Source organism: Carassius auratus, unplaced genomic scaffold (assembly GCF_003368295.1).
Source record: "Carassius auratus strain Wakin unplaced genomic scaffold, ASM336829v1 scaf_tig00041689, whole genome shotgun sequence".
In the NCBI taxonomy this organism is placed as follows: Eukaryota; Metazoa; Chordata; class Actinopteri; order Cypriniformes; family Cyprinidae; genus Carassius; species Carassius auratus.
In genome coordinates this window covers 87,512-114,512 of record NW_020526670.1, presented here as the reverse complement: position 1 = coordinate 114,512, position 27,001 = coordinate 87,512, and the positions used below count along the sequence as shown (strand labels likewise).

At 36.7% G+C, this 27,001-nt stretch overlaps 1 protein-coding gene across 1 annotated transcript in view; it reads left to right on the top strand.

The window, feature by feature from the left end:
* The window catches only part of LOC113085493 (metabotropic glutamate receptor 8-like), a 60,805-nt gene extending 37,686 nt beyond the window's left edge, over positions 1-23,119 (top strand). The window contains exons 6-9 of the mRNA XM_026255167.1: positions 3,939-4,078; positions 6,761-7,696; positions 20,744-20,990; positions 22,503-23,119. Coding sequence (XP_026110952.1) covers positions 3,939-4,078; positions 6,761-7,696; positions 20,744-20,990; positions 22,503-22,552 — 1,373 coding nt within the window. The 3' untranslated portion in view covers positions 22,553-23,119. The remainder of the gene's footprint in view (positions 1-3,938; positions 4,079-6,760; positions 7,697-20,743; positions 20,991-22,502) is intronic.
* Positions 23,120-27,001: the final 3,882 nt, after the last annotated feature.

Sequence of the window (27,001 nt, the reverse complement as noted above, 5' to 3'; positions counted from 1 at the left end):
TCGTTTATCCCAGCCCTAGTCCTAGGTAGTTGTTAGGGTATTCTGGGTGGCTGCTAGTATGTACTGGGATGTAATATATTCTGGTGGATACTAGAGTGTCCTGGGTATTTACTAGGGCCTATGGGGTGGTGACTTACATGTTCTAGTTTGTTACTATGGCATTTTGGGTAACTGATATGGTTTTCTGAGTGGCTGATAGGGTGTTTATAGGTAGTTACTAGAGCATTTTGGGTGATTGCTGGGATGTTCTAAATAGTTGCTAGAGTATTCTGTTCCTGTGGTGTTCGATGTAATTTCCAAGGTATTATTGGTGGTTAATAAGATATTTTGGGTGGTTGCTAGATATTTATTTATTGGTCCACTTCAAAACAGCCCATCTGTGTATATTAAACATGTTGCTCAATTATGAGCGTCTTCATTAGCATACTTATGTGATGCATTTCTGGGGTTTGTTCAAATCACTAACCCTAAAAATGTGCAACAGTAACAGTGATTTTGGCCGACAGAAGCAGCAGTTAAGACTTGGCAGAAAGGTTAATCCCACTGAGTGCTCTATTATTACGTCTGTCCGGTCTCCTGTAATCCTCAATTTCCCGCTGCCCCGGTCCACCTGGAAAGACAAGCTTTGATCAATATCACTGGATAAATTCAGTAAGCCGCTCCATCTTCTGTGCCACTATCCTTACCAGTCACGACAGCATGAGAGTTTTCTTATGTAGGAAAGGATCAGTTTGCTGTTGCTAAATTAATAACAGAATAATCTACCATCACTGATTGCACACGGTCTTATTTACTTGTATTACGCTGATCTGTAGTGACAACGAGCTCGCGGTGATCCTCAGAGAGCTGTAACTACCTTTGCCGCACAGGAAATGATGTTTGCACCCTGGAGCAGAGATTTGAAGACGATGGATATCGTATCTTACAGGCCGCTCTCACATGCACAGCAAACACAAAACGTCTTGGGTGTGCAGAGAGAAGTGGTATTTTCCTTCTCTTGATGTTTCCTTAAATAAAAGAGCAGAGCTGTCTGGATGCTCGCTGCACAAGCTGTTGCCGAATCTGGCTCATTATATTCTCTGAAAATATTGCTTCTGGAGGCTTTGCCCTCCTCTGCTCTCACTTTCCTTCATGGTGGGCGAATCAAAGGTTTGTGTGTGTGTGTGTGTGTGTGTGTATAGTAACAGGATGCAGCAACTGAGGTCCGTGAAGGGTGCACTTGTGTCTGACCTCCACACAAACGATCCCCTCATCAGCCGGCTCACCATAGAGGCTCACTTGCTGTAATGAAGGGCGGTTATGAGGAAGACGATGGCGAAGTTGTAGAAAAGAAGTCTGGCTAATCAATGGCTGGAATTTCAGCTCCAAATGAAAGGTTAAATGTGCAGATCCCAAGGAAACAAAAATAGAAACATCTTATTAGTGATGGTTGCAAGATGTCTAGGAACTTAAAGTATCAGGGGAGTAACAGCTTTTGGGAGACAATCTTTGTTTTTTAAGAGCTCCGTTTTACTTGGCTGCAGTGGAAAGGAAATAATTGTAGCCAGCAGTGTAAAACAATCATTTAAAGTAGCATTGGCAGTGGACTAAATAAAAAAAATAAAAAATGTTGGCCTTTCACCAATCAGTTGAGTCATGCATGTAATAAATATTTACAAGCGAAATGTAAATATTGTGTCCTCTCAGTTTTCAGATTCAGAGATTACATTAGTCCCAGCATTTGCAACTCAGACGAATGATACCTGGAATCGTGTTTTTCACGTCAAAATGTTCTCATTATGAACACGTTCTACCAGTAACATTAATACAAACATTTCTCCAAAGCCATATGGTCTCAAAATGTAAGTACTTTATTTAACCTTTTTTTTATTCTGAAACATCTTATTTGTATTTTATTTTTTTTTAAGATAAATGATGAGTGTGAATGAGAATGCTGGTTGGATTTAAAATGTAATCGGTTCACAAAAAAGTCAATATTTGCATCCTCTTTAGTATATGAGACTTTATAACTGGTTTGTACATTTTGGCTTGTGTTTAAAACACCATGTTTGTTTTTAGGTGGCTGGATTTGCATGAAGACATTAGTCTTTTAGATTACTAGCCTAGTGTTCATTTTAAGTCGGTTATTTATTTGAGATGTGAGATGTACTTGGTTCGTTGTGTTTAGGGCCCCGGGACAGAGTTCCTGAACCATTTATCTGTTTAAGCCTACTGGTTTTCTTAAACAATTAATCACCACATTATTTTCCCTCCCATGCAGATCCTAAAGCACAGGTGTGTTTGGTTTCATTCTCATAATGAAACATCACATCTGTTTTGCAGTTCTTCTTAGTAATTAGTAATCTTGTAATTCATGTTTCCAAGAATGTGAATAAGAAACATTCAGTTCTTGAATTGCTTTGTCACAGGATGTTTGCTGTCTCATCTAAAACCTACATGTCCTTGTGTGTTTTTTGAAGCCAAGACATCTGTAATTTAAGATGATGGGACTAAAGTGTCCTTATCTATTTCTGAAACTACTAATAAAACACCTTCCATAGGGGTTAGGGTTAGGTTAGGTTTAAACAACGTGAAGGAGAGTAAATAACAGAATTTTCAATTTTTGGAGAACTAAATGTTAGGTGCTGACATTTCTGTTCTTCATTGATCCTTTGATGAATCTCATTAAGTTGATCCAAGCATGTCTATTAGTTGTGACTGTGAGATTGTATCAGTTCACCTGAACTGTAGAGATTTGATTCCAGTGATTTTGCTGAAAAACAATTGTTATTAATAACTGTATCTACAGCTGTTAGCAATATAATGCAAGAACATGAAGAATCTCAGCCTTGTTTGGTTAGATGTGATTTAAAAAGTGTATTGTAATGCTGCAATAATACTCTTTAGAGTGAAATGCTGCTGTTCATTATGTGCAACAACAGGGACAGTGCTGTTTGTTGTTGTCGTTGTTGTTTTTTTCAGTTGGATGTTCTAAGTTTTTGGATTGTGAAAAATTTACACAAGATGTGCTTTGAATCATAATCTATTTATGCTGGATAAAAGGATCATCAGGTTTTATAATGAAACTATTTGTGTTAAGTTATGGAAATTTCAGACTTATCAACTCTATTCTATGTACTCAATAACTTCCGTGAATTTTCAATGTGCAAGGTGTGTGCTTATTGCACTCATAAAACTTTTATCATAGTTGAAGGCCTCAGGGTTTTCATTAAAAGTGCTTTTGCACTCGAATTTTGAATGTGAATCTGAGTTCTTTTTGACACTTTTTTTTTTTTTTTTTTGGTTCATTAAGTTGATCTGAAATTGGTTTTGAAATTGGTAGACGCAATGTGCATTTATAGTGCATTATGTGGTTGTTAGGTGGTTACAAGGCTTTTGGGGCAGTTTAAGAATGTTTTAGAATGCATTTTCCAGTTATGTAAGATAGTAAGACAGTTACTGGGGTGTTCTGGGTGTTCTTTGTAGAATATTGCTACAAAGTTATTATGGTGTTTTTGATGTGAATCTGAGTTCAGATGACATTTTTGGTTCATAAATTTGAATTTATTTGAAATTTATATTTTATGAATGCAGGTCCAAATTCAAGTTTGAGCCAGGCAACCAAATCACTATCATTGGTAAAGGCTTTTTTGCACGTAGCTGCATGCATTATCTACACCTAAGTGACACCTGATGCTGAACACTATCCTGCACCACAGCTGTTTGGGTGGAGCTGTGAAAAATTCACATGTGTAGATTCCAGATGCCTCGCCTTTTTAATTCACCTGTTGGAAATTCAAACTTTGAATTTTGCATCATCTTACTCTCTAGATACGGATTGGCTCCCTCCTTCCATTTTAATGTGAAGAAAATTGTGTAACAATGACAATTGTGTTGCTGTTTTACTGAATAAAATATAACTCTGATAATTTAAAAAGCTGTCATATCCTGTTTTGCAGGAAGTGCAGGCACTCCGGTGGTCTTCAATCAGAACGGAGATGCGCCAGGGCGATACGACATCTTCCAGTATCAGATTACCAACAAATCGACAGCTGAGTACAAAGTGATCGGCCAGTGGACAAACAAACTGCATCTTAATGTGAGTAGAAAGCCTTTTCTGGTCTTCATGACGAAATCCATCCATGCATTCATGCATCCATTCAAAGTATAACAAAGTATGCATGCTCGAATCAGATACATTCAAGCGTAAATGTTTGTAGGAAATCTTATCTTTGCTGATGATGCATGTGACATGAATACTCTCGGGGCTTCATTAGTCAACGGGATGGAAGATAAGCTTGTAATGTTTTATGCCTGGCTGTGAAACAAAATTAATGGAGGCAAAAACGAGCCGTGTTTTCATGGCCAAAAGCTCTCGCAGCAGTGTGGAGATCGAAGCTGTAGTTTTCTGATACGTGACAGAGAATCACAGCTCCTCTGGGTTTTGTGTCTGTGCAGGTGAGTGGGAGGGGAAGTGGTCACTTAGCAGAACTGTGATCCAGCCCCCTGTAGTTCTTTAAATCTCGCTTCCTAACTTATATATCAAGCCCTTCCCTTAAGCGCTTATTTTAAACAGATCAGCGCTGGATGTGTTACAGGGTCCTGGTGATTTGCATGCAGCTTGTTTAGGGCAACTCACTCCGAAAAAAGACTTCGTTAGCATGAAAGGATTCTTGGCTCCGAAAAAAGTTAATGTTTCATTTTCAGAAAATCATTTTCACAATCAATACACACTGCTCTGCAATTTTGCTGTTTACTGAAAGATGCATGCAGGTCACTTTAAGGACTCTGTTTACTTACTGAAACTACTAATAAAACATTCAATATGTAAATTGCTGAAGCAGTTATATTATTTCCACTGAGTTGTAAAAGATTGAGGGTGTGTAAAATTAAATGCAATTTTGCAAAGCAAATACGAGTGATGTGTCTTGGCAATTTCTAGATGTTTTTATGGGTGTTTTAAGCATGTTGCAGTGCGGTTGCTGTGGTGTTTTATTGTTATGCAGTTGCTTGATGTTTGTTCTGGGTGTTTTGAGCATGTTGCTGAGGGCTTGCGAGAATGGTCTGGGTGTTTTTGTTTTTTCAGACTGTTGCTATGTAGTTACTAGGGCGTAGCATTTTGCTAGGAGATCACTAGGTTATTCTGGGTGTTGTAGTTTTTTAGCTTGTTGCTAGGTGGATACTGCGGTGTTCTGGGTCGTTGCTTGCTTGTACAAATGAAAAGCCCACTCCCAAATCTCTTTTGGTGAAGTAAACACGTGCCTTATTCATTGCACACAATTGTTATATATTTGTTTGCCTGCTAGGTGGAAAAATTCAAGTGTCTTACACAGAGGAACTTGCACAAGTCACACAGTTTGAGGTATTTGATTTCTGTAGCACAAATTATGTGGAACGACCTTTGCTTCAACATTTAGTACTTTAGGTTAAAGATTTTCTAAAATCCCTTACCCTAACTATACATAAAACAGATGATCGTAAATGGTTAGCGTTGATTCTACCAGCGTTTGAACCTGAATGCACTTCTCACTCCCCATTAGTGTGTGTTCAGGATTAATAAAACCAAATTAAACAGCTTAATTGTTAATGGTCAGTGTGGCTTTTGTTTCTGGCAGAATGGGAAGAATCAAATGAAGGGATTTGGTCTTTCAATTATTCCTAAATACGCTTTCATGTGATAAACTTCTGTTAATTTGCGAATTTTGTCTTTTGTGAAATGTCCCTTCTTTTTTTGCTTCTCTAATTAAAGCCAATCTGTTTTTGCCAAGCATAAATTTGTCTCAAGCATGAATAATTCATACACTGCCATCTCTTTGCAGCAGGCGACAGTGAGAACCATAGAGCATAAGTATAGTGCTGTCCTTATTTGTCCCGTGGATTGGTCTGGCAAAATCGTTTTTTACGTGCAATTAAATTTCTTGTATAATACATTGCAGTCATTTCTTAACTCGGGTTTGTCATGTTATTTATTTCATCTCAAATGCCTCTGGCACAAGTTTGTCCCAAAATATATCTGTCATCAAATTTCCCCCCGGGAGCCAAACTGAAACTCTTAAAAGAGCAGCGTTTGCTTCTTATTTTCCACAGCTTTCAGGCGCTGAAGGGTAATAAAGTGATTTCTTCTGCAAATATGACAACCTACCTTGTGCATTTTTTTACCTACTTCACAGTAGCGTCCATCTATGAGGAATGTACGCTGTCAAACATACGCAACTATTAGCCAATCATAGAAGTGGGCATTTACTTCCTAGTCTACAATCTGCTAACTACACGCTTCTTGGTGTTTTCCCCCATGGTGTAAATAGAGTTTACATATACATGCTCCATAAACTAACTCTGCAAACATGCAATACAGCGATAGATAGACGCTGAAGTCCAGGCTTCTCCATCCACCAGTTGTTAAATGAAGTCATTGTCGATTAGCTTACATTACTTCAGAGTTCCTAGTGGCGATGCGAATGCAACTGGGAAAATGGTCTTAGGGGAAAATTAAGTTCTTGTCAGACCACCCTGGGAGTTTATATAACTACCCAGGGTGTAAATCTCCAAGGCCATAGTGGCAAGGAACCAAATCTCTATCAGGTGACAGAAAAAGAAGTAAAAAATATATATATATATAATAACCTTGGGAGAAACCATCCTCAGTTGGGGGAAGAGTTCTCCACTGGTCTAAATGAACAAACATTGTGTGATATTGACATGGGTCCCAGTTGGCCCCAATAAAATAACGGTACACCCTTGGTCTCCATGTTTGACAGGATTTTTTTTTTATCCTTTTCAGGTGGATGCCATGCGCTGGCATACAGGCAACTCTAAGCTTCCAATTTCGGTTTGTAGTTTACCTTGCCGGATGGGCGAAAGGAAGAAGACCGTAAAGGGTGTACCTTGTTGCTGGCATTGTGAGCGATGCGAAGGCTACCATTTCCAAGCCAGTGAAGTCAGTTGTGAGTTGTGTCCATACGAGCAGCGTCCAGACCGTAATCGCACCGGTTGCGTCCCCATTCCGATCATCAAACTCGAATGGCACTCTGCTTGGGCAGGCATACCAGTGTTCGTTGCAGTTCTTGGAATCCTGGCTACAAGTTTTGTGGTGGTCACTTTCGTCCGCTACAATGACACACCAATTGTCCGCGCATCCGGCCGAGAGATGAGCTACGTGCTTCTGACTGGGATTTTTTTGTGCTATGCCATCACCTTCTTGATGATCGCAACACCAAGTTTGGCCATTTGCTCTTTCCGAAGAGTGTTCCTGGGTTTGGGCATGTGCTTCAGCTATGCTGCTCTCCTAACAAAGACCAACCGCATCCACCGCATCTTTGAGCAAGGCAAAAAGTCAGTAGCTGCACCACGCTTCATCAGCCCTGCTTCTCAGCTGGTCATCACCTTCAGCCTCATCTCGGTCCAGCTGCTCGGTGTGTTCGTGTGGTTTGCCGTTGATCCGCCGCACACATTGGTGGACTACGGCGAGCAGCGTACATCCAACCCAGAAAAGGCTCGTGGGGTTCTCAAGTGTGACATCTCAGACCTGTCACTCATCTGTTCACTGGGTTACAGCATCCTCTTGATGGTAACATGCACTGTTTATGCCATCAAGACCCGTGGCGTGCCAGAGACCTTCAACGAAGCCAAACCAATTGGATTTACTATGTACACTACCTGCATCATTTGGTTAGCTTTTATACCTATCTTCTTTGGAACGGCACAATCGGCAGAAAGGGTAAGTGAGATTTACGAAACCTGTAGCTAAATGCACTGGTATTCTCAATGTCTTTGCAAATAATTGCTTTTCATATTGAATACAGCAAGTGTATCTTAACTCTTCTCTGGCTTCTGGTAGGAATTGGTATTAGTGACCCCAGTTTGCTTATGTAATTATACACATTTTTTATGTACATACCGTTCAGGGGGTGTGATTATATAAATTATTTTATTTCACTTTTTTATTAATTATTGCACTAAATTAATGTTAAACTGAACAAAAAAAGCACAAACAAAAAGTTTGCTCCAAAGAATTTAAGTATATCTTTTCTTTACAGCTTGGTCATTGGCCAGATACCACACATTCCTGTTGGCATTAGGAATAGGATGTGGACCGGCACTGTCAATGTTTGTTTATGTGCATGTGAGCTATAGGTGGCAGAATATTGCTGTGGGCTACAGATAATAACATCACCTGCTGGTTACCCTTCCACCTGACCCAGCAGGCGACAACCTCCAGAAAATTTCACATGTAAAAAGGCTAACATAAAGAAACCAAAACCAGGGTTTCACGTTCTCTCAGACTGATTGATATTATCTTCAGGTGCACTGTAGGATACAGACAAAAGAGTCAGAGGTGATCAGGTGGGTGGCAATATTGTTCAGACAGTGTGCAGCTCAGGAAGCATCTCTGAAATATCTGAAGCTTGAGTGAGCAGGACTTGCATGAGCCTGGATAGTTAGATATGAAGGAAAATCCAGTCATTATTTACTCACCCTCTTGTCGCTTAAAAACCTGTATGCTGGTATTCCACTGAAAAAAAAAAAAATGCATAAGTTTGGAACAACGTGGTCATGTAAACAATGACACAGTCTTGATCTCTGGATGAATAAATTATTTAAAATAGAGCCAAATGTGGTTTTGAAGTAGTGTAATATCTATGCAAACAAATTGTTCCTTAGTCTTTTGAATGCTGAAACTCTAGTGTTTGATTTCCATTCACAGTGGTTCATGATAAAAGCTCATTACAACATTACAACTCTTTAGTCACATTAGCCTCTCACTGTGACTGCTACGCATTGCGACAGCCAAGAGAGACAATTATGGATATACCAATTATTCCTTACAGTAACAAGCTTATTTATATTCTTATTTAACACTAGAACTGTGGGATGGATGGTGTTCTATTAACAAAGACCCCCAACCCATCGCATTACTTAAGAAAGCAATGACATGAATCATTTGATAAGAAAAAAGGCATCTTATTAAGAAGAATGAGCAGTTCCCATTGCCAAAAATAACAAAACATGGCCTTAAGTCTCTATTTATTGAACTAGTGTTTGATTGGCAACCAGACCAAGCGAAAGGACTTTATAATTGGTTTGTAATGAAAAAATGACTAGCCTTGAATTAATATCATTACAAAGAGTCAATGTCGTATCGGCTGCAGCATTTGTGAAATGAAACACAGTAGAAGTAGCCTAGTTAAAATCCCACCACCTATAAAATATGCTTCCATTATCAAGAATGTGCTTTTGTTAATGCTCCAAAAATCAATTTTTGTGGATTTTCATTGCAGCAACTATTATCTCCGTTTTCACACTAACATTAAGATTTCAAGGCTGATATGATCTACCTTCCTGCATTTGAGAATGGTATCACCCCCAAAACCAATACGTGCACTTTGACATTTCCAATGCAGAGACTCTGCAGAATCATAAAGAGTCAATAAAGTGCTGCATGAACAGCGGGAAATGTGCTCACGGCTCCTCGGGCAATCAATGCCTTCCAAAGGTGACTGGTTAAGATAATCACTCCACATATCTGTAGAATCAGATTACAGGTCTCGCATAAATCACTGGCAGATCATTTTATTGGGTTTTGTGAAGTTCACTGTGTGATCTGATATCCATTCGGGAACCCCATGTGTTTCTCATATAATTGGAATGCATTGTAAATTAAATTAAGTTTGGGATATTTAAATTTGTTTAAAGTTAAGTTTTGATATTATTACAATTACTAGAAGCTTTTTTTTTTTTTTTTACCAGTATGGATGTTCCCTGGGAATCGAACCCACAACCTTTTGCGCTGCTAACACAATGCTCTATCACTGAGCCACAGGAGCAATGCATGCACTTTGACATTTCCAATGCAGAGACGAAGCAAATGAGTAACAATTTACATTATTAGCACACAGAGATGCAATTTTACCCGTACATGGTTGTTTATTGTCATTGTAAATAATTTGTTTGATTTGTTTACAGAGACTCTTGGGTTATTTTGATTTTTTGTAAGTCAAGATTACTTTGTATTGATGAATTTGAAGCCTTTGTAGAACAACATGATGGCTGTCAGCCAAAATGCACATTACTAACAGTCATGGAGGTAATTGTGTAGGTATTTTTAAGGTCCACCGCATGTACAGTAAATGCACATTTCAAAGTGGATCAAGTAGTGTGAAATACATTGATATGGACAGTAATATTACAAAATTTTCCTCAAACATGGCAAAAGTTCTTAATAGGCGGACTTCTGTTATGGTTCATCGTATGACTTGATCTCCAGGTTTCTCATATAACTGATTTATGCTTATTGATTTTTATTAGATTTTTTCCAAGGTCAGGTTTATTGTCTTCATTGAAGTGAGTGAGTCTCTGTAGAACAATATAATGGCTGTCAGCCAAAATGGACATTATTAGTAGTAAAGAAAGTTAAGCAGATGTATTTCCCCCCCATACAGTGTTGGTTTTTTGCTATTTTTTAAATAATTTATTTGAGGTTGGCTCTGCATTCTGCTACATCGTGTAAATGCACGTTTCAAGCAGATCAGTGGGTGAAATAAATTGATATGCAATGTAATATTACAACATTATCTGAAACGTGGCAAAGTTCTCAGTAAGCGCACTTCTGTTATGGTAATCCTCTTGTGGGCGTAAGCATATTCTCGCTGGAGCGTGAAAATCTACTTTTTTCTGTTATGAATGATGTTATGAAGATTTAAGTTTGCGTAAGGAATATTTTGCCTGAAATAACACAAGCAACTTGCCCATCCTGTGCAGTCATTTCAATTACACCTATCCCAGACACTGTACCTAAACTAGATCTTTATGTGACATTTCAATGTTTATGTTTCACTTTAGTGTCTTTAATTCCTTTAAGGCCATCTTTGTTTTTAATTAGTTCTGCCACCTTTGCTCTTTAAGCTCTTGTGACTCAAAGACTAAGTGTTTGGTAGTGTTTTATTCATAAAAGTATTTCATTTACTGTCTATTGTCCATATTTAATGCCATATTTGTCATTTCAGTGACCTAGGAAATAACATTCAGATTTGTAGGTCCTGTAAAAAGAAATCCCACCTTATTTGAACCCTTGAAATACGCTAGCTAAGGCTGTTGCTTCTTATTTGTAATATATCATATCTGTTCGGGACACACACAGAGCTCAATCACGCTGTTTCTCCTGCTGTGTAGGATCATGCTGTTCAGAGTGAAATTCGTATTACCTCAGATTAGATAAGCTTTAGTTGCATTTGCCCTGCTTATATCATCATACATGAAGGCAAACCTGCCACAAAAGGCACTGGTCATAATTCATCCTCCCCGATGATATTCCTGCCGGTTGAGAGAGTGACCGCCCAAGTCCTTAGTGTGCCACGCGCTGTGCTATTAATCATGGGAAATCTGTATGCAAGGGAAAATCGCTTCTGCTGCCATGACTTAACGTGCTAAAACTAATGCAGCTGAGAGAAGACACCGTACAGAAGAGGAATAGAAGCTTAGCTCGAGGTAGAGTCACAGCAGCGAACAATAAGCCGAGGATGAGGTCAGCTGCAGTCATACAAACAACACATTAGTTTGAAAAGTGATTGGCTCTGCTTGTATGAATGGTTTCTTTATTGCATTCACTTGCTTTTTCTTTCACAGCCCAGCCCCACACTGAGGAACAAGTCACTAGAAATGTTCTACATTTCACCACCAAAATGTCTTTCAGTGGCCATTTTTGCAATGTACAATATGGAAGTAGATATACAGAGTATCTAATTTATTATTTAGCTAATTTATTAACATATATAATTGAATAAAAATATTTTATTTATTACTCATTATCAAATACTCATTACAAATATTTCACTGTTTTTGTATATTATGTGAAAATAATCTTTCTGGATTGATTTCCAAGTGAAACCAGAAAAGGTGTTTGCAGGGATTGAAACATATTAAGTCAGATGTAATTTTGTTTTAAAAATGTTTTAAATAATGTGCTTCTATGAATCATTCGTAGTAAAGCAATGAATGCTTTTGAAGGTTTACATAGTTTTAAAACACAACAAAATCACATGAAAAGCTGTCAAAGGCATCCAGAAATAACTGAAGCTTTAAAAGTAAGGTTTAAAAACAGCCACTGAAATGTGTTGGCAGCGCACAGGAATTCATTGGTAAAGCGGAAGTTTCCATATGACTCTCTTATTCACATTCAAACACACACACACACACACACACACAATTTCCACATCACACATTAAAACAGATTTATTTTTTTATTTTCTTCTTGCGGTCAATTAGCCAAATACATTTTTATTGAACAGGAAAAATGACAGTAAGCCATTGGAGCAGTGATGCTGATCATGGCAGGATGTCAGGCTTATAACAGCATTAAAGAACTCTGTCTGACAGCATTCAGCAGCTCGACAGCTGTCATAAATATCAGGATGCTGAAGGGATTTCCTTTAGATATTATGTCACTCAAGAGTCATGAACATTCAGACATGCCCTCATATTTTTGAGGGGATTTAAAAAATATTTGTATTGCCAATTAAGTTGCATGATGATATACAACATTCAAATATTTGGGGTCCGTAAGATTTTTAAACATTTTTGAAAGTTTCATATGCTCCCCAAGCCTATATTTATTGAATCAAAATACAATAAAAACAGAAATATTGTGAGGGGAAAAATACAGTATATGATTATTGGTACGTGAATATACTTTAAAAATAAAATGTATTTCTGTGATGCAAAGGTGAATTTTCAGCATCATTACGCCATCCTTCAGTGTCACATGATCCTTCAGAAATCATTCTAATATGCAGATTTAAGAAACGTCATATTATCAGTGTTGAAAACAGTTGTGCTGTTTAATGTTTTGGTTGAAAATTATTAAAAATTTTAACTGTGTGTGTGTGTGTGTGTGTGTGTGTGTGTGTGTGTGTGTGTGTATCCAGTACAACTGCAGAAATAGAGACAATTGTCAGAATGCTCCATTGCTTGCCATATTTGCATCGGGTAAGGACCTATGTTAGGATAAGTCATAACTGACATACATATACATATAAGAAGTTATCACTTGTGACTTTACTGCTTTATTGCATTGTGCTTGTTCATGGCACAGTCTTACACTTATGTAGAAAACTACTAAACTGTTAAAAAGTGTTTTCTTCATCCTAATCTAATCTCTAAATCTTTGGGTTGAGAATCCTGTGATCAAAGACCAATAAATTCACTGTAGGGTTTTCACACATTTCCTCTTTCTGTGTAATCATTTTGTGGCAACCACATACGATTTGATGCATAACACATTCATGTTGTTTATTTAGAGCATGTGCTCATATTTGACAGAGGGTAAATGTGCACAGACCGACAGATCTTTACCTGGGCGGTCAGCATTTAGGTTTAGCGTCTGTTGAGTATGTTGCGTTAGGTAGTTAGCACACTGGCATATGTGTGGCTAATCCTGCTTGATTAATTGTCATTTAACTTCATGCTGTGTGATTGGGTGAACAGATGGATGTCAGCCTCGCTTCCATCACTCTGATAACACACCTGAACAGGAGTGTCAGCTGTTAATCTCTGCTATGAACCTACAATTAAAGAAGCATTGATACTCGATGAGATTAAATGACTGAAGATTAATGAGTCACTGTAATGTTTGGGTACTTGCCTAACAGTGCACCGTTAAAGGTATAGTTTACCCCAAGGCCAACCAAGAAGTAGATGATGTTGTTTCTTCATCAGATTTGGAGAAATGTAGCATTGCATCACTTGCTCACCAATAGATCCTCTGCAGTGAATGGGTGCCGTCAGAACGAGATATTAAACAGCTGATTAAAACATCACAATAATCCACAAGTTATCCACACCACTCCAGTCCCTCAATTACCATTTACATAACAGTCACATAAAAGTATATACCTGTTTTTTTTTTATTATAGATATTTTACTTGCATAATTTTCTCTTCTACTACAAAAACAAGTTGATGTTAAATGGGTCATGAATGCAATTTCATGTTGATTTAAAAGTTTTAAGTGGTGGTTGAACTTTCCTGTGAAGTTAATTTCTTCCGACAAAGATACACAAACAGTTTAGAGAGTATTTCCACTCTGATGCAAATCTGTTATGAACATTAATTCCACATCATGTCAGATCTTTTCCCTTAAATTTGATTTAATTGAGCGCCGCGTTTTTTCAGAGTTGGCCTCTAGTTTGACTTTAGTGAGAGAACTGAGCAAGAAAAATGTTTCTGGTTTTAATTTATTCAAATGAATGACTGCAGGAAATCTCACACACCTGTTTATGGTGACTAGATGTTGTCAAGGTGCCGTTTTTATTTTGTTTTATGCGGTGTTAAAGTATGAATATACTAAAGCTGCCTGAAAAAAAGAAGATATTTTTTGTACCTGTGCATGCCGTGAGCGGCTCACACAAAGTTGGGATGCATTCGAACAGTTGTGTCACACATTGTTTGTGTGTCAGAAAAGCATACATTTACACATACTGTATGTGCACGTGTGCAGTTAAGATAAAGGTTCTACTGCTTCCAGATACAGGAGTTTATCAGTTATGCAGATTTAATGCACTAGGGCTTTAACAATATGAGATTTTCACGATGACCTCTCAGAAAACACAATTTCACAATATATGGTATCACACCATGTGATTTAAATTTTTTTTTTCATTTATAAATATTTCAGGTTCATATTTCATATAAGTATTTATTAAGGAAAAAAAAAAATGTTTCAGTGGAAAAAAATGTGAAGAAAAAAATCAAATAATACCATAAACTATACAAGAAGCACTCTCATTTGGTTCATTAATGTAATATTGCACTTACAATTAAGAATATAATACCCCAAACTTATTATGCACATTTTTTCTTACTATATTTAACTACTTACTTATCTATAACTTGTAATATTCACACTCGAAGAAAAACACGGAATAATCTATTTAAGCTTAATGACTTGTAACATTAATACAAAATTAACAGGTTAATAAGCCGGATAAGCTCCTCTCAATTTTTTGCATATCAGATGTATTATGGGGTATGTATGAATATCATACAGAGAAAGATGTACTGCATGTTTCAACATACCCTCTGATGAACATAAGTGTTTCTGTTTTTCATGCCAAAACTTGTTATAAAGTGGTGAAGGCAATTTGTGCTGTTTGTCACATTGCCACATTAATAAGCGCCAAAACGGCTATTAGGCTAATATTTGGGTTTTGTGATAAAATTAACATAATTCGAAAACTGACATTTTGTTTCTTGTGTTTTCACTTTAATTTTAGTTAAAGTTTTAGTATTAGTGTTCTAATTTGTCTATATAGTTTTTATTCATTTTTATTTATTAGTTTTAGTTTGTTTATGTAGTGTTTTTTTGTATGGTTTACCGTCAGTAGGCCTATAAATTGGATTACATGGGATTACATGGGATTTTACTGTATGTTGCCTGTTGAGTGAAATATAGTTTTGTGCATAAAGTGAAGAATACTATGGTTCTGTGATCTGTTTTTGAATGAATTTGACATTTCCTATCCCAAACTCCCATTTGTCCACCCTCTAACATGTACACTTGGGGTTGTGCTCTCTGGCCCAGAAAATAACATGTGCCTTCACCTGAGAAATAGCCTTTACAAACCTGTTCAAATGAGTTCTGTGAGCCGCAGGCTTTGGAAACGAAGAACTATTAGAAGTCCAGGCTGATAGTCTGCTGGCTGCTTCTGTTCGAGGATTCTTCAAAACTAATTAAGAGTGACACGGGGGCATTGAGAGGCTTCATGAAACGGCAGGGGAATTGGCAGGCAGAGGAATGACAGACACCGTGCAGGTGCTTTCTGGAGACAGAGCACAACATAAGCTCTGTGTGTGCGTGGCTTTGCTATCAGATCTTACGGCAACAGTAATTCAGATTTTATTTGCGATCCATCCATCGTTCTATTTGGGTGGGTGGAAAGGAAACAGATCAGCAGAAAGGCAACAAGACCTCCTCGCCAATGACTGTAACACACAAGCTCTTCACGTCATATAAAAGATTTAGAATCAATGTAAGTGTAAATCAGAGAAAAAGTATATCATGTTTTTATTCTTAATCTTTAATCAAAACATGATAATTAACTTTATTATTTTTGTAACAATATTGTTAACAATTGTCCTTCTTAAACATTGCATGTACATACTGTAGTGATAACTGTAGAATGGTAATGTACTGTAGTAATTATGTAATTAACCCTAAGCCAAACCCTAAGTCTGTAGTATGTACATGTTGTTTATAAGTATTAAATGTATATAGCACTGCAACATGAAATCCTTTAAATAAAGTTTTTTATATAATTTTATTATTATTTGTCTTATTGAAAAAAACAACAACAATGTAATATAAAAATAAAACATGTCACATTTTTGGCATATTCTGTTGCAGATTTGGTGAACAGATGAATGGATGTCAGTGGCAGATTATATATCCACACAAGAAATCCTGTATCTACAGTATAGTTGTGTGTATAAAATGTGTGTGTGTGTATTTATGTGTTTTTGTTGTATTTTGGGTGAACAGATATACATATTATATATATATTATTCAACATTCAAACACTTACATAGACAGCAATGCATCTATGATCTACAGTTCTCTTCCTCACTTTACAGCTCTGGTCATGTGTGAAGATGTATATATCAGGATACTTGCAGGTTAATTGAATTCACAGTTACATAATTATATTTGGTTTTGAAATGCATTAAGGAGAAGTGCAATTTAGACTTTAAAAACAGCTCTATATGCTACAATCATCTGATAAACTTAACTTAATGTAATTGACATGTGTTGAAGTGCTCAGCGTGACGGCGTTCATTCATTCAGTCAATCATATGCGCTCATATGTGCTTCAGTACTTCAGAAATTCACAAAGTCCTGGTGTGAATTTTGTTTTAATTATTCCTCTGGCTTATATATGGCTGGTTCTACTAAACCAGCTGGGAAAATGTTTTAACAGCTTTTGAGATTTAATTTAACCCCTATTTGGCAGAGATTTTTCTTTCATTATTCAAATTTTAAGAGCTCAGGTTCATATCCTAGGAATTAAATTTACATTGATTGAAAGAGTTTGATGTATTTAACTGTTACTTTTATATAACTCTATAACTCTAAACTTCCTGACCAGAACCAAAATAACTGTGAAAATGAATTTAAACTAATTTATTTTCACTGTGAACTTGCATATGTTTGAGTTTTTGTTAAAGGTACAGCACAAAAACAAAAAACCATGGTTGCGAACAAATAATGACTAATAATGAATCAAAAGTAATAAATAAATACAATTTGATAAATGAAACATTGTTTGATATAAAACTGGTTCATTTTGAAGACATGATCTGTTGTGACACCGCAAATATTAAAACTTCAATAAATAAATAATTTAATATGTTTATTTATATTCATTTTGGACACTATTTCAGTTGTTTTTATTTGATTTTTTTTTTAATCACAGTTGTTATGTTTAACTATAAAAATAAATAATGGCTGTTTAAAATTTCAAAATACTTCAATAAATAAATAATTTAATATGTTTATTTATATTCATTTTGGACACTATTTCAGTTGTTTTTATTGTATTTTTTTAATCACAATTGTTATTTTTAACTATAAAAATGAATAATGGCTGTTTAAAAATTCAAAATAAAATTCAAATCAATTTTTGATAACAAAATAAATGTAATATATTTAATTGAATTAATGAAATCAAATTAAGTCTTTAAAATTTTATAAAACCTTGTATGATATAAAACTAGCCCATTTTGAAGACATGATCTATTGTCGAAACAGATCTTAAAACTTCAATAAATAAAGTATTTAAAAAGTTAAAACTAAACGAAGATTAAAACCATACATTTTTTGTTACTTTTAATAAAAGTACTGTTCTAAAATGTATCATGTACAAGGCAGAATTTTGTTAATTTTGATATGCTAAAATGAATTAAAACAGATATAGTAATTACATAGAGATTTAAAAAGATGACAAAATGACAATAACTCACAACAAAATATGAAAACTTAATTAAAATTCAAACAAAAAAAAAAAAGATAAGAAATAAAACATCTATTGAGCTGTAAAGTCTCTCTGGTTCAGCGACGATGTGTTTTTAAAGTTCAGTCTAGATCCTGAGGGTTTCTGCGAGTTTTCTAACAGCATAAGCCACTGATATGTGGCGTTTCTGCCAGAGCTCCTGGTCATAATACAGCACAGTCGCAGATCGATACATTATATTCCCACAGAGTGGAAGATGATAGCAAATAGCGTCAGAGTTGTCATGTATTCTATAGCTGCTCCCAGAAAAGCTGAAGTTGGAGAACTCAGAAGTTTGGTGATTATATATAATGAGCAGTGTTTCCTCTGACTGGTTAACGGGAAGGTTGTTAGTCTGATGGGATTTCTTTCATCTAGAGGCACATTAATGCTGAGTCTATGCGTAGCTTTTAGTGGAAAATCTCCAATTTGTGTCAGACTGCTTTGGATCGATATGCGCAGAGCTAGTCTCAGGTGATTACCTGCCATTTCTGACCATAGATTCAGTGTTTGAGTTGTTCTGTGTGTGTGTGTGTGTGTGTGTGTGTGTGGATGGATGATAAATTTACTTAGCTATCAAAAATAAAAAAAATATGATTATCCCAAATTTATTTATATTGTTTTTTTTTATTGGACTTTTTTATTCTCATCATGTCTGTATTTATTTGATAAAAAAAATAAATAAAAAAAAATATAAAAAAACTTGAAACACTTGAAATATTATTACAATTTAACATAACTGTTCATCATTACTCCAGTCTTCAGTGTCACAGGATCCTTCAGAAATCATTCTAATATGCTGATTATCTGCTCAAACAACATTTATTTTTATTGTCAGTGTCTAAAAAACAGAAAAAAACAACAAAAAAAATTGCAACTATTTTCAGATTAATTTGATGAAAAAAAAGTTCAAAATAACAGCATTTATTTGAAATAGAACACTTTTATATATAATTATAAATGTCATTACTCTCAATTTTATGCATCCTTTATACAAGTATTATTTATTTAATAAAAAAGTAAATACTATAGGCCATAACACAACAGTACACCTAAATGAACAATTTGATCATTTTTAGATTTTAAACGCATCATTTGCTCTATTTTTTTATTTTCTTTTATTTTCTTTATTTGATATTTTGATTTGATTTAACTTATAAGGCCACTCCCGGTGTAGTTAGTAGTAGTAAAAGGTAGGTTTACTTTCTGTATTAGGCCTTATCTAGTGTAGACTGAACACTAAGCTTGGCTCATATTTTAGGATCTTGCCCCTCCAGTCTGTCAGTCAGTTCGATTCGCTCTGTAAATGTCACTAAGCATTTACCCCGGTGGATTGTCTTCAGAACCACACTGATCTCAGCTCTGAACACGTTAGCACACCCACCAGTCCAGTCCAGTCCAGTCTAGTTACGGATCATCGGTTAGCTGGAGCCGCTCTCTGACCGATGCTTTTCATTACACTTCTACATTAGTGCACACATGCTATCATCTGTCTCTGGTTTCACAGTGCGTTTGGACTCAAGCGTGTCTTGCCATCTGCTAGCAGTCGTTCTCTGTGATTTTTACCCCCTGCTGGAGACAAAGATACACATGAGTGCTTAGCCTTTGAGGATTCTTCTTCTGTTTGCCTGTGTGTGTGTGTGTGTGTGTGTGTGTGTGTGTATGTCTGTTAATTGAGGAAGAGCTTTCATTTTTAAATTCTAATTAAGGAAAGTTGTAAATCTGTCTCTGAGTCTGAGCATGTGTCCTTATCAGCCGCTAATTATGCTTCCAGCATCTGAGAAGTCTTGGTGTGTGTGTGTGTGTGTGTGTGTGTGTGTACAGGTCTTTCCTACACTGGTGGGGACTTAAACCTGAATACACACCAACTCATGGGGACTTGTGTCACCATGAGGACCTAAATTGAGGTACCCATGGGTACAAAAGCTTATAAATCATACAGAATAATTTTTTTGAGATTGTAAAAATGCATAAGGTGTTCTGCGAGGAGTAGGTTAAAGTGTAGAGTTGGTGTAGGGCTGTAGAAAATACAAGTCCCTACAAGGATTGTGTGTGTGTGTGCGTACGTGTGTGTGTGTGTGTGGAGGTCTCAGGCTTTCCATGAAACCTTGTCAAATTTAAAAGTCAAAGTTAAAGTCTTTCTTTTTCAAAATGTCATACTTAAATGTTACTTGCCATTAGTTTGTAATTATTTGTGAAATTTACTAGCAGTTTCTGAGTCAAAATTGTTTCTGCTTTACATTTTTATTTGATTTGACCATCAAATCATATTTCGCTGTCATTGTTGTTGTTTTGTTTTTTAATGCACAGGGTCAAATTGACCTAGGCTAGAAAATATTTTGCTCCTAATTTCTGACACTTTTATTGATGGATTTGATATATTGTGAAATACATTAAAAAAGTATTATTTATTGCAGCACAATTCATTTACTGTTTTTTTTGTTTTTTGTTAATTGTCATTATGTGTTTTTGTTACAATTGAATTATTGCATCTGTTAGATACTGTGGGGTGACTGTATTGTATACCTTATTCATTAGCTAGACCTCACAGGAGCTGCTTAAAGGTTTTAAATTGTGTGAAAAGATCCATAAACTGTTATTGATTATTATGGCTGGAGAGACTTCAAACTCTGAGGAAGGAACAGCATGCAGATGTGGTTCTTCTCTGACTTACCTTGACTTCCCCTCCCTCTCTCTCTGTTCCCGTCTGATGTGTGTTGTTTCCAGATGTACATCCAGACCACCACCCTCACCATCTCTCTCAGCCTCAGCGCGTCTGTGTCTCTGGGGATGCTCTTCATGCCCAAAGTCTACATCATCATCTTCCACCCGGAGCAGAACGTGCCCAAACGCAAGCGCAGCTTCAAAGCCATCGTTACTGCCGCCACCATGTCAGGGAAACTCGTACAGAAGGGAAGCGACCGACCCAACGGGGAAGTGAAGACCGAGCTTTGTGAGAGCATGGAGACCAACAGTGAGTATTTCAGCCCAAAGTAGTGCACTATTAGCACTTTTCATATATAAACCTTTTAACACACACTTAACCTTAACCACTTAAAGCTGCGGTAGGTAACTTTTGACGCTCTAGCGGTTAATAAACAGAACTGCTTGCTTCTTGCGGAAGAACATCGTAGCCGGAACTACTTCTCTCTGTTTATGTCTATGAAGAATCACAAAGGTACTGGGTTACTCCGCCGCGGTACCCCTGAAGCAATCTAAAATAGTCCAAATATAAACACTTATTATAGGTGCACCCTAGTGATTCAGGACAAGCTAAAAACTGAAAATGGATTCATGGTGTACTCGCTTATTATATACATTTTTCTACATTTTGAACACAAACAAAGTTACGGACCGCAGCTCTGATTGGTTGTTTCTTAACGGGAGCGGATGACTTTCTGCAAATGGCAATAGGACCACTGGGAGGAGCCAGAGGAGCTTGATTTTTTCACAGATTATCTGTCTCATATTCTACTGTCAGGACATAATTACAGGTTTAACAAATATGTAAAAAATATATTTTTACAAAAGTTACCTACTGCAGCTTTAATATGTAAATAAGAAGTTGTATTGGGAAGACTGATTTTATTCATTCCCATTGCTTTACGGGATGAGGAGTTCATTCGCTCGCTCAGAAAAGATGTTAATTTGTCTCTTTTTTCTGATTTTCAAATAACTTTTTGCTTTGAATCGAATGCTATGATTCATCTCAGAGCTAGGCAGGTTGGTTTAAGGCTCAAAGCTTTTTAATTTTTTTATGTGGAAAACAAATAGGAAATATGATTTGCTAACTCAAGGCTGCTGTGGTCACTGTTGCACTCTATTTCTGCTCTGTTAGCGTCACATTGTTTCCTCCAGATGTTTAGTAAATGTCCCTGCTGTATGTAGAACATCTGTTTAGTACAAAATGGTAGACTTAACCAAACACAAGTCTTGACGTAAGACCAAAAGTTTCCCGCTGACCTGTTTGCCGGAGGAAGACAGGCAAAGTAAAATCTGACATCAGTGTTCAAGGATTGATTAGCATATTCGACTAGTTGCGTTATTTGTCAGTTTAATACATTTCCGGCTTGTTTTATTTATTTTTTATTTTTTTGCTTCAAAGCACACGATTATAAAGTGTTGAAAATGTAATCACTGAGAAGCGATCCAAAGCTTTGAGGGGAAATAAACCCATTTTAAGTCATCAAGGCGTTTACTTTGTTCTGTGCTGCGGGGGATGCTTTGCCTTATGAAACATTAAAGCAAAACTCATGTATCAGTATCAAGACCACCCAAACTTTTGCTGACTAAATTAGACAAGTTTTTATTTAATTCTTTGCCTTTATTTAGTAAAGATAAAAGAAGAGATGGTTTGGAGGAGGAAGATTTTTATGAGCAGTGACCATAAAATGATGCTTGACTGAGAGACTTGACTTGCACAGATACTTCACATGCAGTTGAGTGAGAGTGGATGTGATTGTCTAATGTGCTTCCCCTCCTGCAGCATCTTCCACCAAGACGACATACGTCAGCTACAGCAATCATGCCATCTGAAGAGAAACACTCTGTGGGCGGAGCCAAGGCCCTGTCTGAAGCAGGATGTCTGTTATGTGACATGTGCTGACAGGCAAATGGACCTGGAACGGGCATCTGAGCATGAGATTTTTATATCATTCTGCATCAATCTAAACCCTGCAGCATCCTGGAAGACAAACAGACTTATGGGACCTTCCAGTGAGACTGCTATCCTGCGTTCAAGAGCTACCGATCCTGCCATGAACACACGTGAACACGCACACACTCACAGAACTGAAGGTGCAAGCTTGCGGTCATACAAAAAAATAAATAACTTTCCACAAATAATCATGTAAACATTCTGCAGATGGAGACGTTCACGGTAAAATTTGGAAATGTGGATGTAAAAAAAAAGAAAAAAAAAAAAGAGTCAAACTATGTTTGTTGTTATTGTATTTTTGTGGTCGTGCAGATTTTTTCATTCTTGTCCCACTTTGTCAGAAACCTGCATTCTGAGATGACGTGTCTTGTATTGGCTGACTGAACCGTAACCGCGGGGTTGTGAAGCTGTAAAATGCCATGGTTGAAGCATGCTAGTTTTTTATACCAAAAAAATGAAGAAGATTTATTTATAATAAAGGAATGTTTTGCAAATGTGTAGCGTTGTTAGATGTGTATTTGACCGTGAGATTTGTTTTTAATTTTTTCATCGCTCTCATTCATATTCAGTCGCCGCAAGAGGCCAAAACTCAAACTCTATTCTGCAGCTTTGTATCCCATATATATATATATAGTTTGGGCATTTTTAAGGTTCATAATGGCCTCTATCACCACATGAAAATATCTTTCATGTTTAGAGTGGCTTTAAATGAAAGTCTCTTGAGCAAGGCATTGCAGAGGACAAAATTAACACGGTCATGGAAGACCTGAAATTATCAGGGAATTGGGATCTTAAAAAGCCATTTCTACACTGAGGGAAAAAATAAATGTATATATTGGTGTAGAAACTATTTTCAATAAAAAATTGCTAGTAAATTTAACAGACAATTACTAAGAATTGGCAGCATTGATTTAAAACATCTTTTTTTAAAGGACTAAAATTGTATTTCTTTTATTTTTAAATTCAGAAAATGATTTTATGGCGTAGTTATGTAATCTGCCAGAAATAGTTGTTTTTGCAATTCAATTATCCAGTGATTAAGAACAATTTGAAAAGTAACGTAAATTCATTGGTGAAAAAGATGCATGATCGCTTAAAAACACTATATTGCACTTGTTTAATAATATAGCCTTAAGACTTAAACATTATACATGTAAACATAAGAGTAGTGTGATAAATATAATTTGGAAATCTCGTTAACCTTTGAGGAGGAGCAAACTACTTACCTAAAGTAGTTTATAAAGTATATGAATATAAGTTGTCACTCTATATCTCTAAATATGTCCTTAGTTGTATGATCTTAACTTGCGCGTACTTTATAAACATTTGAATAGATTTCAGAGCAAAATTTTTGAATGATACTTAAAGGCCTTTTATTTGCTAAAAAAGTCAAATACTGTATCAGTCAGACAACAGAAGGCATTGTGGGTAGCAGGTTTTTCAGCAGGTTTCGACCTTTGTCTGTGCAATGTTATAACCTTCAACTCCATGTAAAGTTGATCAACTAGTAAATTTGCCTCAATTTGCATTACATTGGAGGTACATATATTTTACAGCTAAAATTACTAATACTTTTGTAACGGAAGAATTGATTCAAGTCTTTGGTGATTTAAAGCCTCAGATTTATTCTGTTAAACCTTCAAAGGCAACTGCCAATCAATTAATGGTCTGATTATAAAATAATAATCTTGAAAAGAGGTTGTTGTTGAACTTTTCTGTCTTTACAGTGCTTTAATGAGTGCTAAGATTATTTTTCCAGGTGCCACGGCCTGTTTCTACATATATCCAGTGAGGATTTGCTCTAGTGTCTAGGTGAACCGACCTTGAGTCCTGACTGACAGCATAGCGCCTATGGCTCGAGCGTCTCCGCTTCTGTGCACTGACAGAGCAGATGTTGAGTGAGACTCGCTTCTGAAGAACTAATCCCCGTTATCTCCACTGAGCTAATTCAATTACTTTGCCCCGCGTACAAACGTGCTTACGAAAGGATCCAGTCTCGCTCCTCTTCTGTCTGCCTTGCCTCGCCTGCTCTTTGATATGTCAGTCGTCTGTCAGAAGAAGTAGATGTGTCTCAGGTAAGCACGAGAATCAACGGATGAGGGACTGAAGGGAGACCCTTGAGCAAGGCACTGATCCCCCAACTGCTCCTCGGGTGCCGAAGCAACATGGCTGCCCACTGCTACGGGTGTGTGTTCACGCTGTGTGTGTGTGTGCACTTGGATGGGTTAAATGCAGAGCACAAATTCCGAGTATGGGTCACCATTCTTGGCCACACGTCACTTCTCTTCGCTTTTTAAGAGGAAAAAGTTTGTTTTAAACGCTTGAAGTTTGAGGTAGATAGTATCTCAATAACAGTAAGACAGCATTAATTGCATTGACTTTTCTTATTTAAGTAGTTGTCTTTTTTTGAAAACTTTGCATAAACAGCACTAATTTTTTTTTTTACTGTTTTTTTTACTGCATTGCAAGAGATGCAAAACAATGCATTAATGAGCATCATGCTTTTTAATCCCAAAACTCATGTGCACTAAAACCAGATCATTATGATACTCTAAATACATCCATGATTGATAACTATTCCAGAAGAAATGTTTTCCCAAGCAGAGAACTGTGAATTCAGATAAGTTATCTTTTCCTCTCTGTGTTTTTCTTCCTCAACTCTGAGTCTCTTTTGACCCGTGGAAAGCTATTTTTGTGTGTGTTAGTTTTGCCTAATAAGATTTAGCAGCAGTGAAAACAGAATAATTTTGAGCAGAAGCGCTGTATAATTGTTTGCAGGACCCAGAATGGCTGTCCCTAAAGGAGGATGAGGCGGGAAATAAGTTTAATCTCCAGACTTCCAGCTGCCAGATAGCAACACAACCGAATATGAACGCACGATATATTTTGTCAGTTGTTTTATGAGAGGTAATCTCTCTGTGGAACCTGCATGAAACAGACACTTATGAGTGAGACAAGCTCCAAAAGCCCATGCAAAACACTGCTTTTACTGTCTTCTGTGGCTTAGAAATATTCAGGAATTAATTCATTTTAAAGGTACATGTCGATATCTGTAGTTATTTATAGATTACAAAATATTTAAATATTTTAGAACATTCTAATATTTGTATACTGAATTCTGATTGGTCTGCATTATTTGCATATTCAATTGTATTTTTTTTTTCTTTGCTTGCATTTATTTAACCAGCCACAACAGCATTTATACTGCACAGAATGTGTCATATTATGTGTTTATTATCATATGCAGATCATTTTTTCCCATTTCTATTACATAGAACCAAATCTAAAAAAAAATAAATAAAAAAAAATCCCTTTTTGTAGCCTTCCTTTACAAAACGTATTTAAATGTAGTAATGCTGCTTAGTCTTGTTGTTTTGTTATTTTTTTCACAGCTTTATGATTTCCCTCCCTTGGCTTCGGTACAAGACAGTGAACATATGAATGGCTCCAAAGTGTTAAGAAAAACACTACGCTTGGGATGAGCGAGCTGTCAGAAATGTCATAACTGTCAATCATTTTGTCTCTTTGAATACCATCGAGACGGAAGCGTTACCGGCGCTTCATCTGGTTAATTACGATCAGAGCGCTTGGGATTTAACGGCATATGAACACACACATGGTATCTGATGCAGAATCGTACCACTGAAAATGCTATGGAGATGCTATGAAGCCAGCTAGTGAAAGCCAGACACTGGAAGGCTACCAGGCTAAAGACCATCATTTCCACCAGGACCACCAGACCATCACTGACAGCCTCTCAGGAAGAGACATCACCATGGTTATAAGGGACTTAGAAAGACCAATTAAAGATAAGGAAGGAAAACAGATAAATGATATTGAAGGACAGAAGAGGACATGGGCTGAACTCTTTGAGGAGCTGTTTAACAGGCCAGCCCCACAGGACCCACCAGATATCCAACCAGCAGATTTGCCAATAGACTGTAGTGCACCAGCAAAGGAATAAATCTGTAAAGCCATTATGAAACTGAAAAGCGGTAAGGCAGCAGGATCCGAATATTCCAGCAGAGACATTAAAGGCTGACACAGAGACTACAGTAGAGATGCTCCACTACCTTTTTAAGAAGATCTGGGAATAAGAACAAGTACCCACATAATGGAAAGTGGGTTATTTCATATTCTCATGGATGACCTTAAAATTTTGCAGATGACTTAGCCCTTCTTTCCCACACCCAGCAGCAGATGCAGGTAAAGACCAGCATTGAGGAAGAAAACTCTACTCACCAACATCCACAAAGGGAAGAGCAAGGTCCTGAAAGTCAAGCCAAAAACCAGCAACATCACTGGAGCTGGTTAAGACACACTGTCTA